The sequence below is a fragment of the Clarias gariepinus genome, chromosome 28, assembly GCF_024256425.1.
Source record: "Clarias gariepinus isolate MV-2021 ecotype Netherlands chromosome 28, CGAR_prim_01v2, whole genome shotgun sequence".
Classification (NCBI taxonomy): domain Eukaryota; kingdom Metazoa; phylum Chordata; class Actinopteri; order Siluriformes; family Clariidae; genus Clarias; species Clarias gariepinus.
This window is the reverse complement of record NC_071127.1, coordinates 19301027-19321660: the sequence shown is the minus strand read 5'-3', so window position 1 is coordinate 19321660 and position 20634 is coordinate 19301027. Positions and strand designations below refer to the sequence as shown.

The 20634-nt window shown below is 41.5% G+C and overlaps 3 protein-coding genes across 4 annotated transcripts; 2 read left to right on the top strand and 1 right to left on the bottom strand.

Moving 5' to 3' along the window:
* The first annotated feature begins 1968 nt into the window (after nucleotides 1-1968).
* tpbga (trophoblast glycoprotein a) lies at nucleotides 1969-4731 on the top strand. Its single transcript, XM_053489782.1, has 2 exons — nucleotides 1969-2489; nucleotides 2590-4731. Exons 1-2 carry the CDS (start codon nucleotides 2203-2205, stop codon nucleotides 3437-3439), a joined length of 1137 nt encoding a protein of 378 aa, XP_053345757.1. The 5' UTR covers nucleotides 1969-2202; the 3' UTR covers nucleotides 3440-4731.
* Nucleotides 4732-8902: 4171 nt separating this feature from the next.
* kdf1b (keratinocyte differentiation factor 1b) lies at nucleotides 8903-14187 on the top strand. 2 transcript variants are annotated; one of them, XM_053490139.1, is made up of 4 exons: nucleotides 8903-9143; nucleotides 11679-12625; nucleotides 12768-12836; nucleotides 13352-14187. In XM_053490139.1, the coding sequence occupies exons 2-4, from the start codon at nucleotides 11698-11700 to the stop codon at nucleotides 13450-13452; spliced, it is 1098 nt and encodes a 365-aa protein (XP_053346114.1). In that variant the 5' UTR covers nucleotides 8903-9143; nucleotides 11679-11697; the 3' UTR covers nucleotides 13453-14187. The 2 variants fall into 2 exon arrangements, with proteins under 2 accessions (XP_053346114.1, XP_053346115.1); XM_053490140.1 differs by lacking the exon at nucleotides 8903-9143 and adding an exon at nucleotides 9158-9316.
* Nucleotides 14188-16541: 2354 nt separating this feature from the next.
* nr0b2b (nuclear receptor subfamily 0, group B, member 2b) lies at nucleotides 16542-19049 on the bottom strand. The gene is made up of 2 exons (XM_053490341.1): nucleotides 18334-19049; nucleotides 16542-16918 (listed from the first exon to the last, which is right to left on the bottom strand). Exons 1-2 carry the CDS (start codon nucleotides 18854-18856, stop codon nucleotides 16668-16670), a joined length of 774 nt encoding a protein of 257 aa, XP_053346316.1. The 5' UTR covers nucleotides 18857-19049; the 3' UTR covers nucleotides 16542-16667.
* Nucleotides 19050-20634: the final 1585 nt, after the last annotated feature.

Sequence of the window (20634 nt, the reverse complement as noted above, 5' to 3'; positions counted from 1 at the left end):
AATCACATTGTGGATTTTTGCTGTTGTATCCCATTCACCTTAAGGTTCTTTATATTGTGATTTTTTACATGCTTTTCTGCTCACGATGGCTATAAAGAGTGATTATTAAATCCTAGCTACTGGTTGAAGCTGCCATGATCAGCTTGAACCAGATTTCTCCTCCTGAGTCAGATCCTCTGATTTTTCTGAATGAATCATCTTACTGAATAACTGCATAAATGTTGTTATTGAAGCTTTGGTGGGTCTGCGCAGCTGTGGATTCGGTCCTCAGAGCCTTGGCTAAGGATCTCCACACCGACCTCATTATTTTAGCTTCAATTATTTTCAAGAGGTTTCTAGAATATCTCCAGAGTCCATCTGTGGAAATAAGAATGAATAATGATTGAGATCAAGGTCCTAAAATTTACACAATGCAGATCAAACCAAGCCATGAAGTCTATGCAGAACTGATTAAACTGTAGTGAGTCCCAAGAGATCTGTTCCTAGGATCACAGTAAAATGGAAGAAATTTGGAACAACCAGGAGGCTTCCAAGAGTTGACCTGTACAACATCTGTACAGGGACCTGAAGACCTTTCTCCCAGATTTTAATCCAATAAATGATATATGGTTAGGTGATGATAAAAAATATCAGTGGCGCACAGTATTACAGTGGTTTGGAAACTGCAACACGGCTCACCCCCTGTGGGAACACCGTCTATGAAGTGGAGATGGTTTTCAACAACACAGGCCGGGAGAGGGGTTAGGTGAGATGTTGAAGGTGAGACGCATTTGTGTCAACTCAAGAAGAATAACACTTCCATTCTGACATAGGAGCTATTTAGCATAGCCAAATCACCTAGCTGTGTGTTTTTTTCTTACAGTCGGGAGAAACCCAGGGGGAAACCCGTGTAGACATGCAGACAAGACAAGAGGACAGTAACCCAAGCTCAGGATTGAATCCGAGACCATGGTTTCTTCAGTGCATTTGTGAATATCTTTCAGTCAGGGACCAGTGCTTATTATGCTCCAGAGATTCGCTTTAAAAAATGTGGTCCAGTCTAGGCTTCAGTAACAAGCTCATTAGTTCAGGAAACTATATGCAATTTTTATTTATATGGTATTTATGTGTGGGAAAAGTGACAACAGTGCAAACTTTAATAATATCTTACCATTACTCACATTACCTACTTTTTCACTTTCATGCTGTCCTTCGCAGAATCAATACTATTTGCACTGATGTCATGTGTAATGTGTAAAATTGCACATTAAGGGTGCACTGCAATGTACTTAATTTTGCATATTAGTTATACCTTTAATATAACATTTATTTTAAAAAAGCACTTGTGATTTATATGCATGATTTACATGCTTCTTATATATCTTGTATTCGTTTGTTCTTAGCATTGCACTAGTAACTTCTGATCAGATCTCACATTACCCTGTGTATACTGACTGTATGTAAGATATACAGTGTGTTTAATAAGTGAAAACAATGTCAATGTTTTTTGTTGTTTACACACAATTCAATACCCTTCATCTACTGGTACGAATTAAACCATGATCAGAAGTCAATATGTTGACATTTCCTTATAAAGAAATTAATATTTAATTGAGTGTCCTAATTTTTTTTCACTACAGTATATACACCATGCATGTAGTTGCTGTGATTTGTGGATGTTGGATTTCCTCTTACTCAGACATGAGTAGGTCACCCCCTCCCTTCACACACACCCCCTCCCTTCACACACACACACACACACACACACCCCTCCCCCCTCCTCCTCCTCCATACGTATTTTCAGCGCTGCTGCTTCTTTCATTTCATTGTTCCACAGAAGTTCTCAAATGCTTTTCTCTCTTTCTCATGCTAATCATCTTCTGCTCCACGTGGCTTCTCCAGCATGCAGAGGGAGCTGAGAGCACACACACTCTCTCTCTTTCTCTCTCTCTCTCTCACACACACACACACACACACACACACACAACTTTCAGGAGTTCGCCGCGAGAGCAGCGCGCGCTACACGCAGAGTCACGACGCGCGCGCGCCAGGAATCACAACTTCTCTCTCTTTCTTTCCGTTTTTTCCCCCCCAACTTATTTATTATTTTATATCTATTTATATATATTTTTGGGATGTTTATTCAGTTCTCCCCAGCAGCCGGACCCGGGGTGTAGAGTTTGGAGTTTGAAGGCATCTGTTCCCCCTGCTTGACTTTCCGACATGGTTTCCGCCGCGTTGCCGCGCGTCGCGTGCGTCACGCTGTGCGTGCTGCTGCGCGTGCTGCTGTGCGTCCGCTCCGCGCGCTCTGCGTCCTGTCCTGCGGGCTGCGAGTGTTCGGAAGCCGCGCAAACTGTGAAGTGCGTTTCCAAGGATCTTCGGGAGATTCCCAGCGGCATTCCTGCTTACACAAGGACTCTGTTCATCACAGGCAACCAGCTGGGACGCATCGGTCCGGAGTGTTTCTCAGGGCTGGACAACGTCACAACGTTATCCCTCAGCAACAACAGGTAAAAGTCATCGCAGCATGTGTCTGACTGTTGTAACTGGTCTGGTTTCGTAGTGTCTCTCAAAGCCAAGCGCTGCTCATTGTCCTCTCTTCCTGTGTAGAATATCCGAGGTGGACTCCCGTACCTTCTCCAGCCTGCGTAACCTCAGATCGCTGGACCTGAGCAGCAACCAGCTGGTGCTGATTCACCCGGAGGCCTTCGCCATGAACAACCACACGCTGCGAGAGCTGAACTTCAGCCGCGCGCTCTACAACCACTCGTCCGTCACTAACCTGGCCACGGCTCTCTGCCGGAGCAGCCTGGACGCTCTGCTCAGCCTGGACCTCTCGAGCAACGACCTGCTCTTCCTACCTCCTCACATCTTCTCTTATATGAGCAGCCTGCGCCGGCTTCAGCTGGCCAACAACTCCATAGTGTCTATAACCAACGAGACATTGCTGGGTTTGGGGCACTTAGAAGAGCTGGATCTCAGCCATAATGCTCTCCAGACCCTCAGCGAGGAAGGCTTGGTGGAGCTGGAGCGAGTCCCGAAAGCCAAGTTACACCTCGGACAGAACCCGTACAGATGTACCTGCGAGATTGAGCCGTTCATCTCCTTCCTGAACAGCTCTCATGAGCGTGTGGTGGACCTGGATCAGCTGGTGTGTGTGTGGCCTGTTGAACTGCGCAACAATTCTTTAATGCTCGCAAGGAACTTGGTGCTGGGGTGCCATCATGCTGAGGAGAGCACCAACCTGGCTCTGCAAACGTCCTACGTCTTCCTCTGCATAGTCCTGGGCTTTGTGGGACTAATGTTTCTGTTTGTGCTCTACCTGAACCGGAAAGGTATCAAGAAGCGCGTCTATGAAATGCGCGACACTTGCAGAGAGATGGGCGAGAGTTATCACTACCGATACGAGATCGACTCCGACCCCAGGTTGTCGCAGCTATCCACAAGTGCAGATTTGTAGTTTGGACTGCAGGGATTTCTTTTAACCTAGATGTCTTGATTTCTAACAAGCTTGTACCTAAAGACATACAGCAAACTGTAAATATGGACATTGATAAAAAAAAAAAAAAGGAAGCAAATTTTTTGGGTTTCCTCATGTTCTCATTTCCATTTAGCGCATGGATTACTAGTGATGCATTCCAGTGTCCATAACAGACACATTTGTCCCAATTACACCCAGAGTTCAGGGTCCAAGTGACTTGACAAGACATTTCTGCTATTCTATTTAAGCCTTTTATGCATTTACTGCCTTTTGTTTTGGGTGGGGGGACGAGGACATAATTTTCATCTTGCATGCTGTGGTTGTATATCCCCCCCCAAGGACATGGAGCCCACTCTGCCCCTTTACCCACGGGGAGCTTGTGAAGAATGTGGTCGCCTTTCTCTACAAAGCATTCCAGTGCGAGGATAACCTCCTCTAAGCTTACCACCGAGCCACACAATAACACTCTTCCTTTGTGCCAGATAAACAGCATGAAAGAAATGGAAAAGGTGGTGGTGGTGAGTGTGGGGGGAGATCTTTAGAAAAAGAAGAACAGCTGTGGAAATGTCTGGTCCTCTTCTTCTTCCTTCTCGGAAGAAACTTTTTACTGTGTTTTTATTCTTCTGTTTTTTTTTTACTGTCAGGATGATGAAAACCAGCCGTGTACACGAGAGAGAGGGTTGCTGAGGAAAGCGGCGGGCCTGCCGGCTGTGTGAAGGCACCGCCTGGCTCGGCTCCTAGGAACTTTTTTTTTTTTTTTTTTTTACAGTGATAGGATGCAGATGAGGCCTGGGATGGTTTAGGTTAAGATGTTTTTCGTATCAGAATGTAATGAGACAGAATTCTACAAACCCTAAGTTGTGTATTAGATGGATAACGTATGAGCTTGGATCTCATGGTTTTGTACTTATTTTATATACACATAAAAAAAATGAATGAATGAAAATATTACATTCAGAAGTATGATATGTTTATTTGTGCCTGAAGCTCCTCGTTGACATAAAAGCCTTTGTCACTGAAAGAGGTTTAATGCTCTGTTAATGGCGCCTTATTTACCCGAGCGCATGCCATGGTGTCAGATTGCAGTTCATTAACGATATGCTGTATAAAAGAGAGAGAAATCGTGGAAACTTGAAATGAATGTTAATGACGTCTCATGGTCTCTCTGTGTACATCGTGCATTAAACGAACTAAACGGATGGCTTCCACAAAAGCATCAGTTTAATCCCCATCTTAATAAAATTTTTAAATGTAAGTAATACGTGTACCTTTACTTGTTAATCAAGTGTCTTTTATGTTCAAATGTTTTCTCCCCTGTCTCTGCCTCGGGGGCGCTGTATCATTCCAAAGTCTGCACCCTGACCCCTGAATTGTTTCACTCTGCTGTACTGCCTGCTTCATTCCTGAGCCCTGTTGTGAGAGAAGACTTGCGTCTGTCTGGTGTCTGTTTGTCTGTCTGTCTGGTGTCTGGGACTAGCCACACCGAGGTTCTTAGAGTTGCAGGAGACCCAAGGGAGTTTGGAGCGCAGCTGCAGTCAGCAGTCCCAGTGTCCTGAGCAGGAGGCAGAGCCACAAATAGCAACCTGGCCGTGAATTCAGTGTGTGCACTCTCACTATCACAAACACGAACAGAACAAATTACCCAGAGGAGTTTTTAATCTGAATCACATCCTGATACGGCAGTAAGAAACTAAATGACAGCCATCAGCTTTTAACTGATGAGACCGAGACTAAAACCCACAACTGTGAGTCTGTTAACAGGCAGAGAGGAGGCTGGTAATCATCTCTCACTATCTCTTCCTGTCTCTCTCTGTCTCTGTCAATTCCTGTCTCTCTCAATGTTTCTCTCTTACTTTTTCATTCTGTCTTTTTTCTCTCTCATGCTTTCTTTATGTCTCTTTCTCCGACTGTCCCTATCTCTTTTGTTCTTCTTTCTCCAGCTCTCTTTGCTCTTAGTTTTCTCTTAGCTGAAGTTTTCTTTTGATCAATATCCATAAAAAATCTATCTATCTGTCTGTTTGTCTGTCTATCTCTTTTGCTCTCAGTCTCTGACTTTTTCTCTTAAGGTCAAATGAAGGATAAAACAATTAATATTTAAAGTTGGGATATAATATGATATGATGTAATTATATTAAAATTAATAAGTGTTGAAGTGTTGTCATTCGATTTATACCATCAAGGCAAGTTATATATTTAAATACAGTTGAGTCAGTATAGTACTAACACCACCTGTTCTACTTAACACTGCTGTTGATCATCACATTTAAAGACGTTATATTTTACCGCAATAAATCACAGTAAACGTATCATCATTTTAACGCCTGAATGTTAAACAGAGCAATATATTTTTGTCGTTAAAGCCTCCAACTGCACATAAAAAAACTGGAAGTGTTTTTAACTCGCAAATTTTCACAATGTAATTTTGGATTTTGGAGCGATGAAAAAGGTCATGTGGTCTGATGGGTCCAGATTGAACCTATTTTAAAGCAGAATCTTGAACTTCTCTAATATTTATTATGTAATGGAGATCCACATGCACATGAACAATCCTGTTACACTTGTAAATTATATAAAAAAAAATTCTCCAGTAGATGTATGGTTTACTTTCCTCTTCAACACTATTCACTGTTTTACATTAAAACTGTATTTATTATTTACTTAATTTAAAGATTACAAACCCCAACTCTTTTCTCATTTCCCTAATTCACTCTCATCTCATGAGCTTAATTTAACTATCACTTTATTTATAAAACTTTGCAACAAATTTAGACTGTTTAATAAATTTATTTCCTGCTACCTCCAAATCACATGTCATCTCAGTTTTCAGTTCTAATCCCATGTGATCTGACCCTGTTCATGTGTCCTTTATCCATTAAAGGAACAATATGCAACAAGTACCGTAATCTTCCTAAGCATCAGCACCTTCAGAAAGGTACAAACTCAAAAACATTGGACTCCTGGCTGATAAAATGAGAAGTCAGACAGAAGGTTGGGGTTCTGGGGTTATTATGCCTTTTGTCCAACGGATATGTGCTTTGGGACAGGCAAGGTGGCATAGGGGTCCCTTTATACAGTATATACACGTTTCAAGTTAAGAAACTTTAATTCTATCAAAAAAAAAACTCCAGTACAAGAAGGAACACAGAGTAGAAGTAACCAGAGGGAGAGTAAACAGTAAACAGCACAGTCTGGCCGAGACCGCACGCAGTCCAAGCACATTACTTCAAGAAACAAATCCTTCACACCTCCATAACCACTGTAATTCTTATTATGTTAAGTGTTTCTTCCAGCCAGATGAAATGCTTCAGTCTTTGCCTGTCTGGATCTTGTGCTATAGGGTATATATGCATTGTATTTGCTTTGCGAGCACTTTATACAGACTTGCTCACCCCTGTCTAAAAATGATTTTCTCACAAAAATAACTGCTGCCGATGTAACTTTATATATCAGGTCGATGTCAGCCAGACATATATGTGCTGTAAGGCTCATGGTGATATCGTCTAGTGGACCAGTCTCTGCTTAGACAGGGAGACAACCCATGTCGAGGTACAGTACCATGACAGATGAATAACTAGTCTAATAAAGGCATAGCTTTTTAAAGAGTCCTGTAAGGCATGTACAGGATACACGAGGTAACGGAAGGAACCCTTGATTCAGCCATACAGTAACTTCTAGAGTATGCAAGGTCAGTGTTTTGTCTTGTGGCATTGATCTTGCTGTACAAATACATACCATATGGTATACCATATTATTATTATTATTATTATTATTATTATTATTATTATATGTTCTGATTCGGTTGACTCCTGCTGGAGGTGTGGCTGTGTTACAGTGTTTATCTGACAGTACAGATGAGTTCTCCAGTCCTGTCTGTCCAGGCTAAAGGACAACTGCTTTACTTACATTGTAGTGTGAATTCAGATGTATTTGAACAGTGAATTCAGATGTATTTAATCTGAATTAATCTCCTAATGCTTGACATAAAGCAGACAGAAGTATGAAGTGCTTTAAAATCTCCTGGTAGACGGTTGTTGTCATTGGCCTTAATAAAACACAGTGAACCAGCATCAGCAAAGACATGGCACTCCAACTCATCATCAACTATGGAAACATCAAACGGACTTCAAGCAACTTGGATTCTGTGCCTCTCCTTTCTTCCTCCAGACTCTGGGACCTTGATTTCCAAATGAAATGCAAAATTATCCTAAAAGAGACTTTGGACCACTGAGCAACAGTCCCTTTCTTTTCCTCCTTAGCCCAAGTAAGACTTTTCTGATGTTGTCTCAGGTTCAGTGTGGCTGACACTAGAAATGCAACACATGTAGCATGTTTCCTGAAGATGTCAGTGCATTCCAGATCTTGATGCACTGACTCCACCCTCACTTTACTCCTTGTAAAGCTCTCCAGGTTCATGAATCAGCTTTTGCGTGACAATTTGTTTGAGCCTGCAGTCATCCCAGTTGCTTGTACACCTTTTCCTACTACATTTCCCTTTCAAGTCAACTTTTCATTAATATGCTTCTGTGGCTTATCCTCCTTATGGATGGTGTCGATGATCATTTTCTGGACAGGTCAGCAGTCTTCCCCGTGCATGTACTAAACAAGACTGAGAGATACACAGTATTTAAAATAATTTATATTTAAAATAATTTAAAAGTAATTTACAAGAACTTTTAACCATGCATTAGTGCATGTTTAATTGCGGAAATCACATCACATGTCCGGCCTACATTGTCACATACGTGCATCGCGAATGTCCAGAAAGCAAGTGTAAAAGCAGCGGCAATGAAGCAGCGGCAGGCAAAAAACGATGGAGACAAAAGTAAAAAATTATAGAGAAAATACAAAAAAACTGGACTTACAAATGACCTCTAGGGGTCAGGGGTGGCTCAGTAATTAAATCACTGGATTACTGATTGGAAGGTCACAGGTTCAAATCCCAGCACCACTAAGTTGCCACTCTTGGGTCCTTGCGCAAGGCCTATCAGATGTATAATGAGATAAAATAGATGTACGTCGTCCTGGATACGGGTGTCAGCCATGTGTCATAAATGTATGGTGGGGTTACTGTACAGAATAATATGTGGTGTAGGTACTCCGGTGTCCCCACAAAGACATGCAGGCTAGGCTAATGGGAAACTGATATAGAATAAAGTGGTGTAGACAACTGAGTGAATGAGTTAAAGCAGGAGCAACACCTCTGGCTCTGTAGTGCCACCTAGTGGACAATAAGAATGTATTTACTTTAAGTAAATAAAGAAAAAACATATATACATATTTAATGATTGTTATTTATTTTTCCAAATATAAAATATCCACAAAAAAAGACCTATTTTAACCCGACCAGTGCTTGTGCATTCCGGTGATAATCAAACAGATGAGGAACGTGCAGGACTGATGGTGTGACGTCAGCGGGCAGGAGTCTCGCGCGCGCTACCTGTTGCCTCAGGTAACTGAAAGAGCGCGTGAACCGGAAGTCATGGCGGATTAGAAGTCGGTCGCGGCGTCGCCCCGTGTCGCGCGCGCTCACACCCGGACCCGAGCCGTCGTACCGCGCTGTCGCGAGGACACGTCCGCGGATTAAACATTACACTCGAGGTCAAACGTCCGACGGGGAGAAAAACAAACAAACAAACAAACCGCTGCACTTCCGGACTGCGTCATTCCTGCGCGTGTCTATGCCGTGAGTACAGCGTGTTATTGACTTCATTTCGTGTTTATTGTTTATGAACTGATAAATACGCGCTGCGTGATATTAATGAAGACGTCCGGGGTTTGTCCTGACGTGTAGAGAGACGTGTAGAGAGACGGGTTCAGGTTCCTGTGTGAAGGAGAAGAAGAACTTCTTTCCCTCAGGTGTTGTTTAGTTAACCCTCCCCCCCCACCTCCCCCCAGTGCTCCCAGTCAGAGGAGCTTATTCAGCACCTTCTTACCTGGAGAGAAAGTTTTAACATGTGAGAGTGTGAGAGTGTGTGTGTGTGAGTGTGTATGCTTTGTCCTTCTCGACTAGGCCTTGTCTATCAAAACACCTGATAACAACCATAACACCATTTTTTTTTCGTCTCCAGCTGTGCGCCAGGAGTGTGTGCGTGTGTGCGCACCCAGAAGTGAAAGCATGCAAGATCTCTTTATGCACACAGTCATTTCATGCCTTTTTTTTTGTCGTACTACAGAACTGGTTGGATCAGATCAGACTAAATCAGACACTTGGCCTGGATAACCCATGACAGAAATAACACATCACGTTCCCGTTTTTTTTATTTCAACTGATAAAAAAACCCCACTCTGTCCGCTTTAGGAACAACTGTACGTTAACGTAGGCCTTCGGTTAAGGTTCACGTCAAACTTTAAGAGAAATGGTGCAACTTTAACCATGGCGTGGACGTTAGTGTCGGTTAAAGGTTAAAGAAGTCTTTCGTCTGTCCTTCAGCTGGGATGATTTGCCGCTTATCACGGCTGTACAGAGTGATCATTCGCGATCCTGGCGGCTCGAGTCAGTCTGCTCGTTCACCTCCGGTCAGCTTCTCAGGATGTTTTTTGTTTTCCGCACCATTCTGTTTCAGAGACTGTTGTGTCTGTGTGGGAATCAAAGTTTCTGCCCAGCCCGCCTGGCACCTGGGCAGACCTCAGGTTAAACAGTAAGACGTATGAGTCAAACATACTGGAAATCAATCTTAATAGGTGGCGCTCCATCTCAGAGTTATGTAAGATGTAATCTTCAGTTACAGCTTGGTCAGGTGTTTAAATTCAGCCAAACTACATTTGTTATAAAATACTGACATAACACCAAATGTGAGAGTAGTTTTTTTTTTTTTTTTGTTAAAAGCAGTACATTTCACAAGGAGCCTGGATGTGACCGGAGTGACATAGCTGTAGTTTGAGAAGCCAGGATTCACACACTAGATTTACACTCCTGATTAGCCCACATTTTTCCAGTTTCACCTGGACGGTATTTAAAGGTCAGCTGTAGTGACCTTTAATGATCGAATGCAACCGTTACATGAAAAACTTAATGACTCGGACAAGATCGGAACTAGTAATGTTCACGGGCCACTTTCAATACACGCGATCAAATTTTGAATATTAAAAGATAGAGACGCTGTGAAAAGGTAGGCTTGAATTTATTGGTATAATTATCGATTCTATTCGACTTAATATCACTACTATTAATAAAACTACTAAATGTATCAAAAAAATCCCTGAAATGTTGTTTTGCTGGTTGTTTAAATGGCATGTCTTGTACAATGAGATCATCTCCATGCTCCAGTCCAGTAGGTGGCAGTAATGCAGCGAAGTCAAAAGAGGAAGAAGCGATACTCTCACAAAACACCAGTATTCGTCGAAAATGAAAGCAGTTTATATTTTCTGTAAATGTTGTGCTATGTGTTTAAAGAATATGTCAATTTTAGAAAATATTTTTTTTTTCTTAAAAATGGTCACTCGATTCAGTTAATTAAATCCAAAAATCAATCAAATCACACAGGATGTAGAAGACGGAAATCTAGCACACAAAGCTGTAAAAGCTGCGAGTTGTTTTGTTAGTAGGGACTGAAATCAGCAGGGACCACTCGAGACGATATCATCACCATACATGGGAGCTAATTTGATTTGCATTGCAATTGTATACGTGTCACGATTTTATACATTTCTTAAATTGTTTTATTTCTAAACAAACATAATAAGTACAACACAGGATGCTGCGCTGCCTGCCACTGTGTAAACAGTTTACAGCACAGGTCCTGTTACTGCCTCAAATTCAAACATTTAAAATGATAATATTCAAAAAATTATTTAAATTTTCATTTTTAAAATTATAATTTTGGAAGATGCCACACAAAAGAATTTCTGAATCTGTTTTTTTTTCCCCCACATGTCTGTAGTTGCCAGACTGGATGGTTTCCGGTGCAGTTGAGAGATTTTTTTTTATAAATTATCTAGGGGTTGTGTCTACAGGACAAAGACATTGCTTTAATGGATTGCTATGTTTTATATCACAAGGTTTCACATCATTGTACTGAGCATAAATTAAAATTTTGTACCGAGAATAACACTGACATATTGTTACAGGAAGTAGATTCAATTTGACTTCAATGAAACGAGAGGTTTTTTCTCTGCTATTTAAATAATGCAAATGTACTAAAGATCGCAAGGTCTACTCAATAAAATTACGGTTTGCTCCGTAGGATCTTTTAGACGTTGTTACTTGTCTCTTCCACAGATCCTGACGGTACGCAGTGATGTCAGGCAGTGGCAAAAGCGCCTCTCAGAGGCGGGAGAGGGCAGGAAGTCCGGACCCGGTGTCTGTGCAGAGCGCTAGGACCAACGGCAGGCGGTACGAAGAGCGCTGCGTCGACCCAATCAGTCCTGAAACCCGGTACCCTGGAGCAGTCCACAAAGTCCATCAGAAAGATGCTAATGGCAACACTACCGAGCCTGAGAGCGTCAGCTTTCTGCCTGGAAAGAAGGAGTCACCGTCTGGATCCTGCACGTGTGGTCCATGCGTCTCGGTGAAGAGCTGTAGAACGTTCGCGTGTAGCGTGTTGACGTGTGGACTTTATCGCATGTGTAGGAGAATGCCGTGTCTGCTCCCCGGGGAAGCCCGTGCCGACCATTCAGAAGTGGTAAGAGCCGCGCCGTCGACGCCCAACGACGAGGATGACTTTTATTCTGATCTTCGCATCGCTGGCGTCAAAGTGGATCAATCCACTCTGATGGAAGAGCGTGAGTCGGTCTCGTTTAGCCTTCCGAAACCTGACGCGGACAGCCGAAGTGGCAGCAAGCGCTTTAGCGACCTACAAGACGAGGACTTTATCTACGAAGACACGGATGAGGACGTTGACTCGCTAATCACACGGAAGCTGCTCGAGGTCTTCTCCGAGTTCGAGATCAACGAGTTGGCCAAATGCACCTCGGACTCCATGTTCCTGAGGCGTTCGCAGGAGATCAGCCAGATCATCTCGGATATCGTCCACGAGCACAAGATCAAGGAGCAGGAAGCGGAGTGCCGGCTGGTGCGAGAGATCATCCGCATCAGCACACGGAAGAGCAAGAAGAAGACGGCGGCGCTCAGACAGCAGGAGCCCCAGAGGGACAGCGGCAACGACACCTGGAGGAGCAGCAAGAGGAGCAGCAAGAAGAACAGCTTCAACTCCATGAACGATGGCAGTAAGTGGCAGCGGCCGGGGGTTAGTCCTGTCCTGTCCTGTCCTGTCCTGCTGTAGTGTCTTCTCTCATTAAACTTTTCTACATCTTGAGCGTAGAAAGCGGAGGCCTTTTGTAAACAAATCAGTTTGTTTTGTGTTTTTAGGTCTGAAGATTTCGGAGGAGAGATCTGATGACATTGAAGCGAGAAATCTGCGGTACAGCAGTAAGCAGTGTAAGTTAAAGTTGTGCACAAGTATACAAATAAAAAAAACGTCATAAACAAATATATAATTATATTATTTTTGTGCTGCCCGTGGTTTAAAAACACCAATTTTACCGCTATTGTGACATCATATAAGAAGAGCCACTCCCCAGCAGGAGCTCGTTTAGACACTGAAATGGCATGTTTGGAGGAGGAGTGAAATAAAGGGAGTTTAAGGCATTAATGTACAAACATACACTGGCCTGCTTCTGGTTCGCATTAAAGTCCTATCTCAAAAATATTTGCTCAACCTGCTCGGTCTATATGGTACCCTAACCGAAGGGGGCGCCAGGGAGCATTAGGCTCAGTTCACGCCACATCCACATGACAGCAGTCCACAATAAACAGCAGAGCTGATGTATTCTGATGTTTTTACATGTCTGGTGTTTGTACAGTAATCATCCTTAAACTGTTTATATCCATCATCCTGCACATGTTCTCACGTTGACCTTTGACATCATCTCTCTCTCTCTCTCTCTCTGCAGCATACATGCCCAGCTTCCCTGCGTCTCACTTGCCGAGCTCCACAGACACCACACCCGTCACGTCCGACACTCCCTTGCTCTTTCATGGAGTCAGAGCCTAGACTCGTGTGTGTGTGTGTGTGTGTGTGTGTGTGTGTGTGAGATGTTTTGTTTTTCTCTCCCCTCGTCTGCTGTGTGGACCTCCGGGACTATAACAAAGAACATCTCTGATCGTCTTCACCCCTTTTACAACTTTGGACTCATCAAAGCTAGACGCATTAGACACTAATGATGGTTAAAATGCTAAAAAGTAACGAATAATGAATAATAATTGTGGGAATAAATATTAAGAGTTTTGTATAGCATTTAGTTTGAATTGAATTCATCAGAAGAACCACTGGTGCACTTTTTCTCCATAGTGACTGAAGCGTAGTAGCTTCTGCTTGTCCTCTAAGTTCTCTGTCAGCTGTCAGTGCCCATGTTCCTGACCCTGCTCCTGCACGTGGTAGTGTTCTCTCTCTCTGAGCTCTCAGCACACCTCATTTCACTAATCAGCTAATTAGCATGCTAAATTGAAGCAGGAGCGACGGAGCAGGGACACGCCAATGTGTACAGGACAGACGGGGAAAATGAGGGACAGAAAGACTGCGTATCATTCTCTTATTGTGTATTCATGAATAAAATTGTGTTTTTCTTATCTGTAATGTATGATTTAGTCATTAGTTAAAATAATTTTTTATTCTCGGAGAACAGTTAGTCTGTCTGGGAGTTCAAGTGAAATGTGAGTAATATGCAATAGATCCTTCTGTCTTAAGTGAGTTTTGTAAATAAACTGTGAATTAAATACTAAAGCTGAACTTCAGATTGAGTTGGAGTGTTACCTGCTACACCCGCGTTTCCTAACTTCCTCTCCCGGCCCTCATCAGCATCCCCTGGGGCCGAACGTTACGCAAACAGTTAAGGAATGCACAGAAACAAAATGTGAAAGGAAACGACAGGAATTTGAACCTGCCTTAACATCGTCATGGTTCTGTGTTCAGTGAGATTGTGGGGTTTAGCTGGAAAGGGCTGGGAACGTTTACAAACCCTGACACAAAATACAATAATTTACATCTTACAGGATAAAGCAGGAGTGAGTGGGTGAGGTGAACGAGTGAGGTGAGGTGGGTGGGTGAGTCTGTCTCAAGCACCCAAGGTAAAGGCTTTTTCCAGACTTTAGCAAAATTACTTAAGTGTTTCACTATCTGTTTCTTTCTCATTTGTTCTTCTCAGACTCCTGTGGGTCGACAGTAGTGGACTTGTTGCATTTCTTATTTGCAGTATACTGTTATTAAATACAGAACCTTAGGTGCCAGCTAAATGAACCTGATACTGGCAGGAGATACCCTGTTCATTTGTTGTCTTTTGTTTCTTTTTTTTATTCTTTTCACGCAGTGATTCTGCTCCAGTACCCCTGAGGCCGTATTGAGGTCCAGGATAAAACCACTGCGACCGACTGTTACTGTAATTACCGCCTGTAGAACACCTATGACGCAGGCTGATACTTGTTGTTAAACGTTGCAGTGTTTTTATCATCCTTTCTCATCACTGGTGGAACGCTTCTCATCCAATCAGATTACTCGGTTGGAGCTGATCTTTGTATAAATATCGTTAAATGTCTCTGTGCTTAAGTGTGTGAAAGAAAGTGGTGTTATAGAACACAGTTGATTTAACTCTAGTATTTCCAACCAAAAACAAATAAATAAATATTTAAAAAATCTTGTCTAGACCACACCCACTTTCCAGAAATGAAAGTGTATGCGGATGTTTTGAGCAGTGAAGTGGTACTGATAGAGATGCAGATGGTTTCAGTGTGATTAATAGATCTGGGAATGAAACGCAACTTAAACCAGTTTAATGACTGCACTGGCTGTTTAGAGGAAAGCTAACAGCGTGTGTTGATTGTGTGTGTGTGTGTGTGTGTGTGTGCACACGCGCGCACATGTATTTCCATTTGTAATGGTTTTGGTTTCGGCCTGACACAATGAAAATGTTTATACAAAAACACGAGTATTTACGCTTAACCTCAACTCCTCATCTAATGTCACCTCGATCCTATAATCACTGCCACGTCTTAGACTGGTTTTAAATCAGAAGCTGATAAATGTAAAACTGCATGTACACACTTTTGTATTGATTATATTATTCAAGACGATCCACGTGTTCCTGCTTTACACGTGCTTTCTTAGCCGCTGGCTCACATTTCTGCAAATGGTTAGGGATTAATCACATAATGTCTGCATCAGTGAGTTCTATTAACACGTGTTAATCGCCCGCTCTTGTCAGTTCCGTCCTGACATTTTAGACCCAAATCTGTCCAATCAACCCAAACACCACTAGTGCAGTCATCAGTGAGTAAAGGAAAGAAGAACGAGTTCGATCATGAAACTTAAGAAGAGACGTAAGAGTCTGTTCCTCCAAAACACAAATTCCATTCAGCTCTGCCCTTCCCTTCATCCGCCCATGTTTACACAGCGTGTCTGATGTTCACAGAGGCCTGGAACGAATTTCGGTTTGTATATCCGGGATGGTCCTGGAGAACAAGTTCTTATTTCTAAAAAATTAAATTTTATCTTAAAATTATCTCAAAATCCAGTCTCACTTTGAGAGACACCACAAGGGAGGGTTAAACTAAAGCCACGAGGTTCACTAAAACCCTGATATTCAGGAAGATAATATGCTTGAGTGCAGAGTTTCAAACAGCGAGATGTACTGTATATACAAACACTACTGGTCTGACAAGTTCGAGCCGCTATAAAAATAAACATATTTAACAACCAATACTCGAGGCTCTTTATTAGTCACTCTATAACAGTAAAAATCATTTCCGATCCACTTTTGTTTCATGCAAGGAGCACTCGTAGCTCATATGTGTTGAAATTTCTCCGGAGAACAATAGGCTTTATAGTTCTAATGTCCTAAAGGTGGAATGAAATAATGACAAATCACCACAAGGTGGCGATGAAGCAAAGAAAGCGTGAACATCATCATGAAAAAAAAAACATTCAGTTTATTGAAGTCATACAATATAAAACAGAAAGGAACAGTGGAGTAGAGGTTAGCACTGTGACCTTCAACCTCCGGGGTCGCCTGCGTTATAAAGCTTTACACAGGTTTGTGTGTTGTAAAGCTTTTATAAGAAATACAAAATGTATACAACGTTTTTGCCAACTTCAGTCTAAAAATGTAAACTGCTACAGTATAACAAAGCCAAAGGAAATGTAACTTGACTCTTTAGATTAAACAAAGTAAAGGAGGAAGTTCAAGTCAGAATCCAGATTAGAGTAACACCCAGTGGTTAAAAACATCCTGTGCTGAAAAGCATCTCAGTCAGAAGCTCTAAGAGGTCTGTCTGACCGATCACACGTCTAAAAAACAGGTCTGTCACAAAGTTTTGGCCCACTGTGTGGAGCGAGGAGGCCGCCAGCAGGACAGCCCTGAATCTCCTGGGGTCACGTGGGTGACGTTCATCAACGACTCCGTGCAGAAGACACTGAGCCTCCTTCTGAAGCTCCTCAATCAGCCTGGAGTTAATCAGCCCAGGGACGTCTGAGAAAAGAGAATGAAATGGAAAACACATAGAACAAGTTTAAATATTTTTCCTTAATGATAAATTTTGAAATTTTCCCCTTTTTTTGGAGATTCATCCACTGTTCATTCATTTAAAAACGGTTCTCAAACATGAAAAAAACCTTTAGATGTTCTTCACTGAATGTAAGCATACTTTTATGTTCAAAACATACTTAAATTGTTGTTAATTAAAAGAACAAAGGGCCTGAACAAAGACTAATAAAAGTTAAAAGTTGCTCATTTTAGTCATATGACCTAATCATCCATCCATCTAGGAAAATCCATCCCTCTGTAGTCCAGCTAGGGTTATGATATACATCACCACCCAAATGTTTGGGATTACGTTCTAACTGGTCGTTCCTGATTTCTCTTTCTTTCTAAAATGTAAAACACTGCTGAAGGCGTCCAAAATATGCGATAATCTCCTTTGAACAGTTGATATTGAGATTTATCTGCTACTTATGATCTGTAAAGTTTTCCTACCAGCTCTAATCTGAGGTGCTGTTTGGTGATTTCTGAGGCTGGTGACTCTAAACAAACTTCTCCTCTGCAGCAGAGCTCAGTTTTGGTCTTGATTTCCTGGGAAGGTCTTCATGAGAGACACTTTCACCCTGGTTCTGGATGGGGTTAACAAACACACTCGACACAATACTGTTCTTGCAGGAACTGTTCCAGAACAGCTGACCTTGTTGTTGTTGTTGTTACATAATGAACTAATTCCATATGTGTTATTTCACAGTTTTGAAATCCCCAGAATTGTCAGTATTGTTGTAGAATGTAGAAAATAAATCGCAAAACAAAGAAATTTTCAAGTGATCCCAAACTTGAGCAGTAGTGTATATATAGATAGCACTGTCCACTTCATTAGGTACACCTGTTTAATTCCTCGGTCATCATAATAAGAAAGAAAGGTTTTATTTCAGTGATTTTGAATGTCGATGTTGGTGCCAGACAGATGGGAAAAATGCTGCCTGGTCTGATGGGTCTCGATTTCACCTGCGATTTTTGTATAGTTATGAAAGTATGAATCCATCCCGTCTTGTATTACCGGTTCAGGCTGGTGTATTGGTGTGGGAGCTATTTTCTCGGCACACTTTAGACCCCTTGATCCCATTATTTAAATGCCACAGCCTATTTTCACTAAAATACTTTTAAATACTGTTGCCCTCCATGTCTATCTCTTTAGCTCATTTTAAGCTAAAGCTATAATTGTAAATAGGGAGCAGAATGTCTCAGGAAACAAGGTATACCTAATAAAATGGCCTATATATAATTGCTTTCATGCATGGAATTACCTGATTAAATGAATATTATATTTCTGTTTTAAATATGTACTAATGTTAAACAAAGCTACTGTATATTTAAACTATAATATAAAAGGTAAGAACTGTCACCTGGACTGAATAAGAATGAACCCTTGAGGTAGGCATATTCCTCAGCAGTCAGGTCGAGCCTCCAGAGTCTGTCCAAGCAGGATTTGAGATTATTTACAGCTGCCAAGTTCAGCGGGACGTCCTCTGTTTCTTGCTCTCTGTCTTTATTCTGGTCATGAGACAAGATCTTGTGAAGGAAGCTCGTCGTGGGGAAGTCGGTCACCTCAACAGTTATACGCTCCTGCGCAAGACCCAGGATAAAGAGTGGAACCCATTGGCTCCGCATGAGTAAACACTGATCCAACTCTGGTAGTTGGTGGAAAGAAGGAAGGCTTTTCATGAAACATATGGTTCTTAGCAGAACTTCAGCAGCAGCATGGCAGGTACTATCTGGGTTCCTTAAACGAACCAATCTTCGGTTCTCACAGTGACAGCTGTGCGTCATGGCTGTACGGTTCAGGATGTTGAAGAGGATGGTGTTGGAGCACCGCTCATCGAGTTTCATAGGGTAATAATCCTTCCTAGGCTCCTCAGGTGAATACATGCTTGACAAACAGAGAATCCGAGGTCTTTTAAAATATATCCTAGTGCCGAAGAGGGTTATTTATACTGACAGGCTTTGCTTACTTTAAGGCGGTGACTAGAAAGCAAAACAGACTGACCCTGGACCGCACACATCAGGTTACCTCTGTTCCACGTGGAGGCTATTAGTCTTATCCGGTTCAGCAGTGGCTAGACCGTGGAAAGCGGGGTAAATGACATTTATCATGTTTACCTTTCATTAACACTGCTTGTACCAGGACACCAAGGTCTGAGAGAATAATTACACTGATTACACGCCAACATTTTCTGTGCTACTGATTAACACAGTCTATGATCTAATCATAACAGCTATTATTGCTGAGAGATTGTGAAAGCTCATTTCCCATGGCCACTGTGAACAGATTATACAGTGCATTGAGTTTATGCATTTGTGCACATGTGGCATTAACGAATAGTTTGTTCCAGTAGTAATAGTGCATGTAAATGTACCTAATATGAAAATTATTAATGTTTTAGAATTGATAAGACTGACTGAGTAAGGCTGATCTAACTAACAATCAGATTTATTGTACATCACATTACAGGACACTGATAAGCTATGGATATAGGCTAAATTGTTTATCTAACACACACAGCGTTGAGTCTCAGTTCAGACGAGGTGTGATAAATAAAAGTCCTAGAGCTGATTTCATGCATGTTGTAAATATGCCTTTTCTTTCATTATAATACTTATTTCGTTGTTTAAATTAGTCTGTGCCCCAGATAGCCTCTGACTGATAGGAGAGGAACTTAATGTAGGATTTTCAGAGTGCAACTATATGGACCTTTATTTTTTTTTTAATAGGACAGTGAGTAAGCGTATAAAGTACACAATAATAATAATAATAATAATAATAATAATAATAATAATAATTGTATGATTTTATTTAAAAAAAGAAAGCTGTATTCTAGATTCATTACATGTAAAGTAAAATATTTTAAATATATATTTTTGTTTAAATTGTAATGACTTATTAATGATGATGATTATTATTATATTATAATAATTATAATATTATATTAAAATATGTCATTTCGAGTTTAAGTAAACCCCTATTCATACAGTACATTGGGAAAGACTGTTGACTCGAGGAGAGCTTCACAAGGGGCTGGAGACATCAAGTGTATCAAGAGCCACCATGCACAGACAATGAAATGGGCTACAATTGCTGTGTTCCTGGTATCAAACCACTCCTGAACCAGGGACAACAGCAGGAGTATCTTAAGTAGACTAAATAGAAAAATAACTTGACCACTGCTCAGTGCTCCAAAATCCTCTTTTCAGATGAGTAAGTAAATGTTGCATTTCATTTGGAAATCTAGGTCTCAGAGTCTGAAGGCAGAAGACTCTGTAGAGGCAGAAGTCTCTGAAGTTTCCAGTTGGTGATTTATGTGTGGTGTTGTGTTTTATCAAGTCCACAGTCACACTCAGAGGTCTACCAGGAGATGTTAGAGCACTTCATGCTTCCATCTGATGACAAGCCTCATGCAGATGCTGATTTCCTTTCCCAGCAGGACTCAACATCTGCCCACAGTGCCAAAACTACCACCGGCTTGATTAGCCAGGCGATATTAACATATTAACTTTTGATCATCATTTTTTTTTTCTTTTAAGCCTTAATTATCAAATTTACAACAAAAAAGGTTTGAAACATTTCAGTTTACATGTAATGAACCTAGAATTTATTAGAGTTTCACTTTTTGAATTAAATTATGAAAGAAAATTATTTTACAATATTC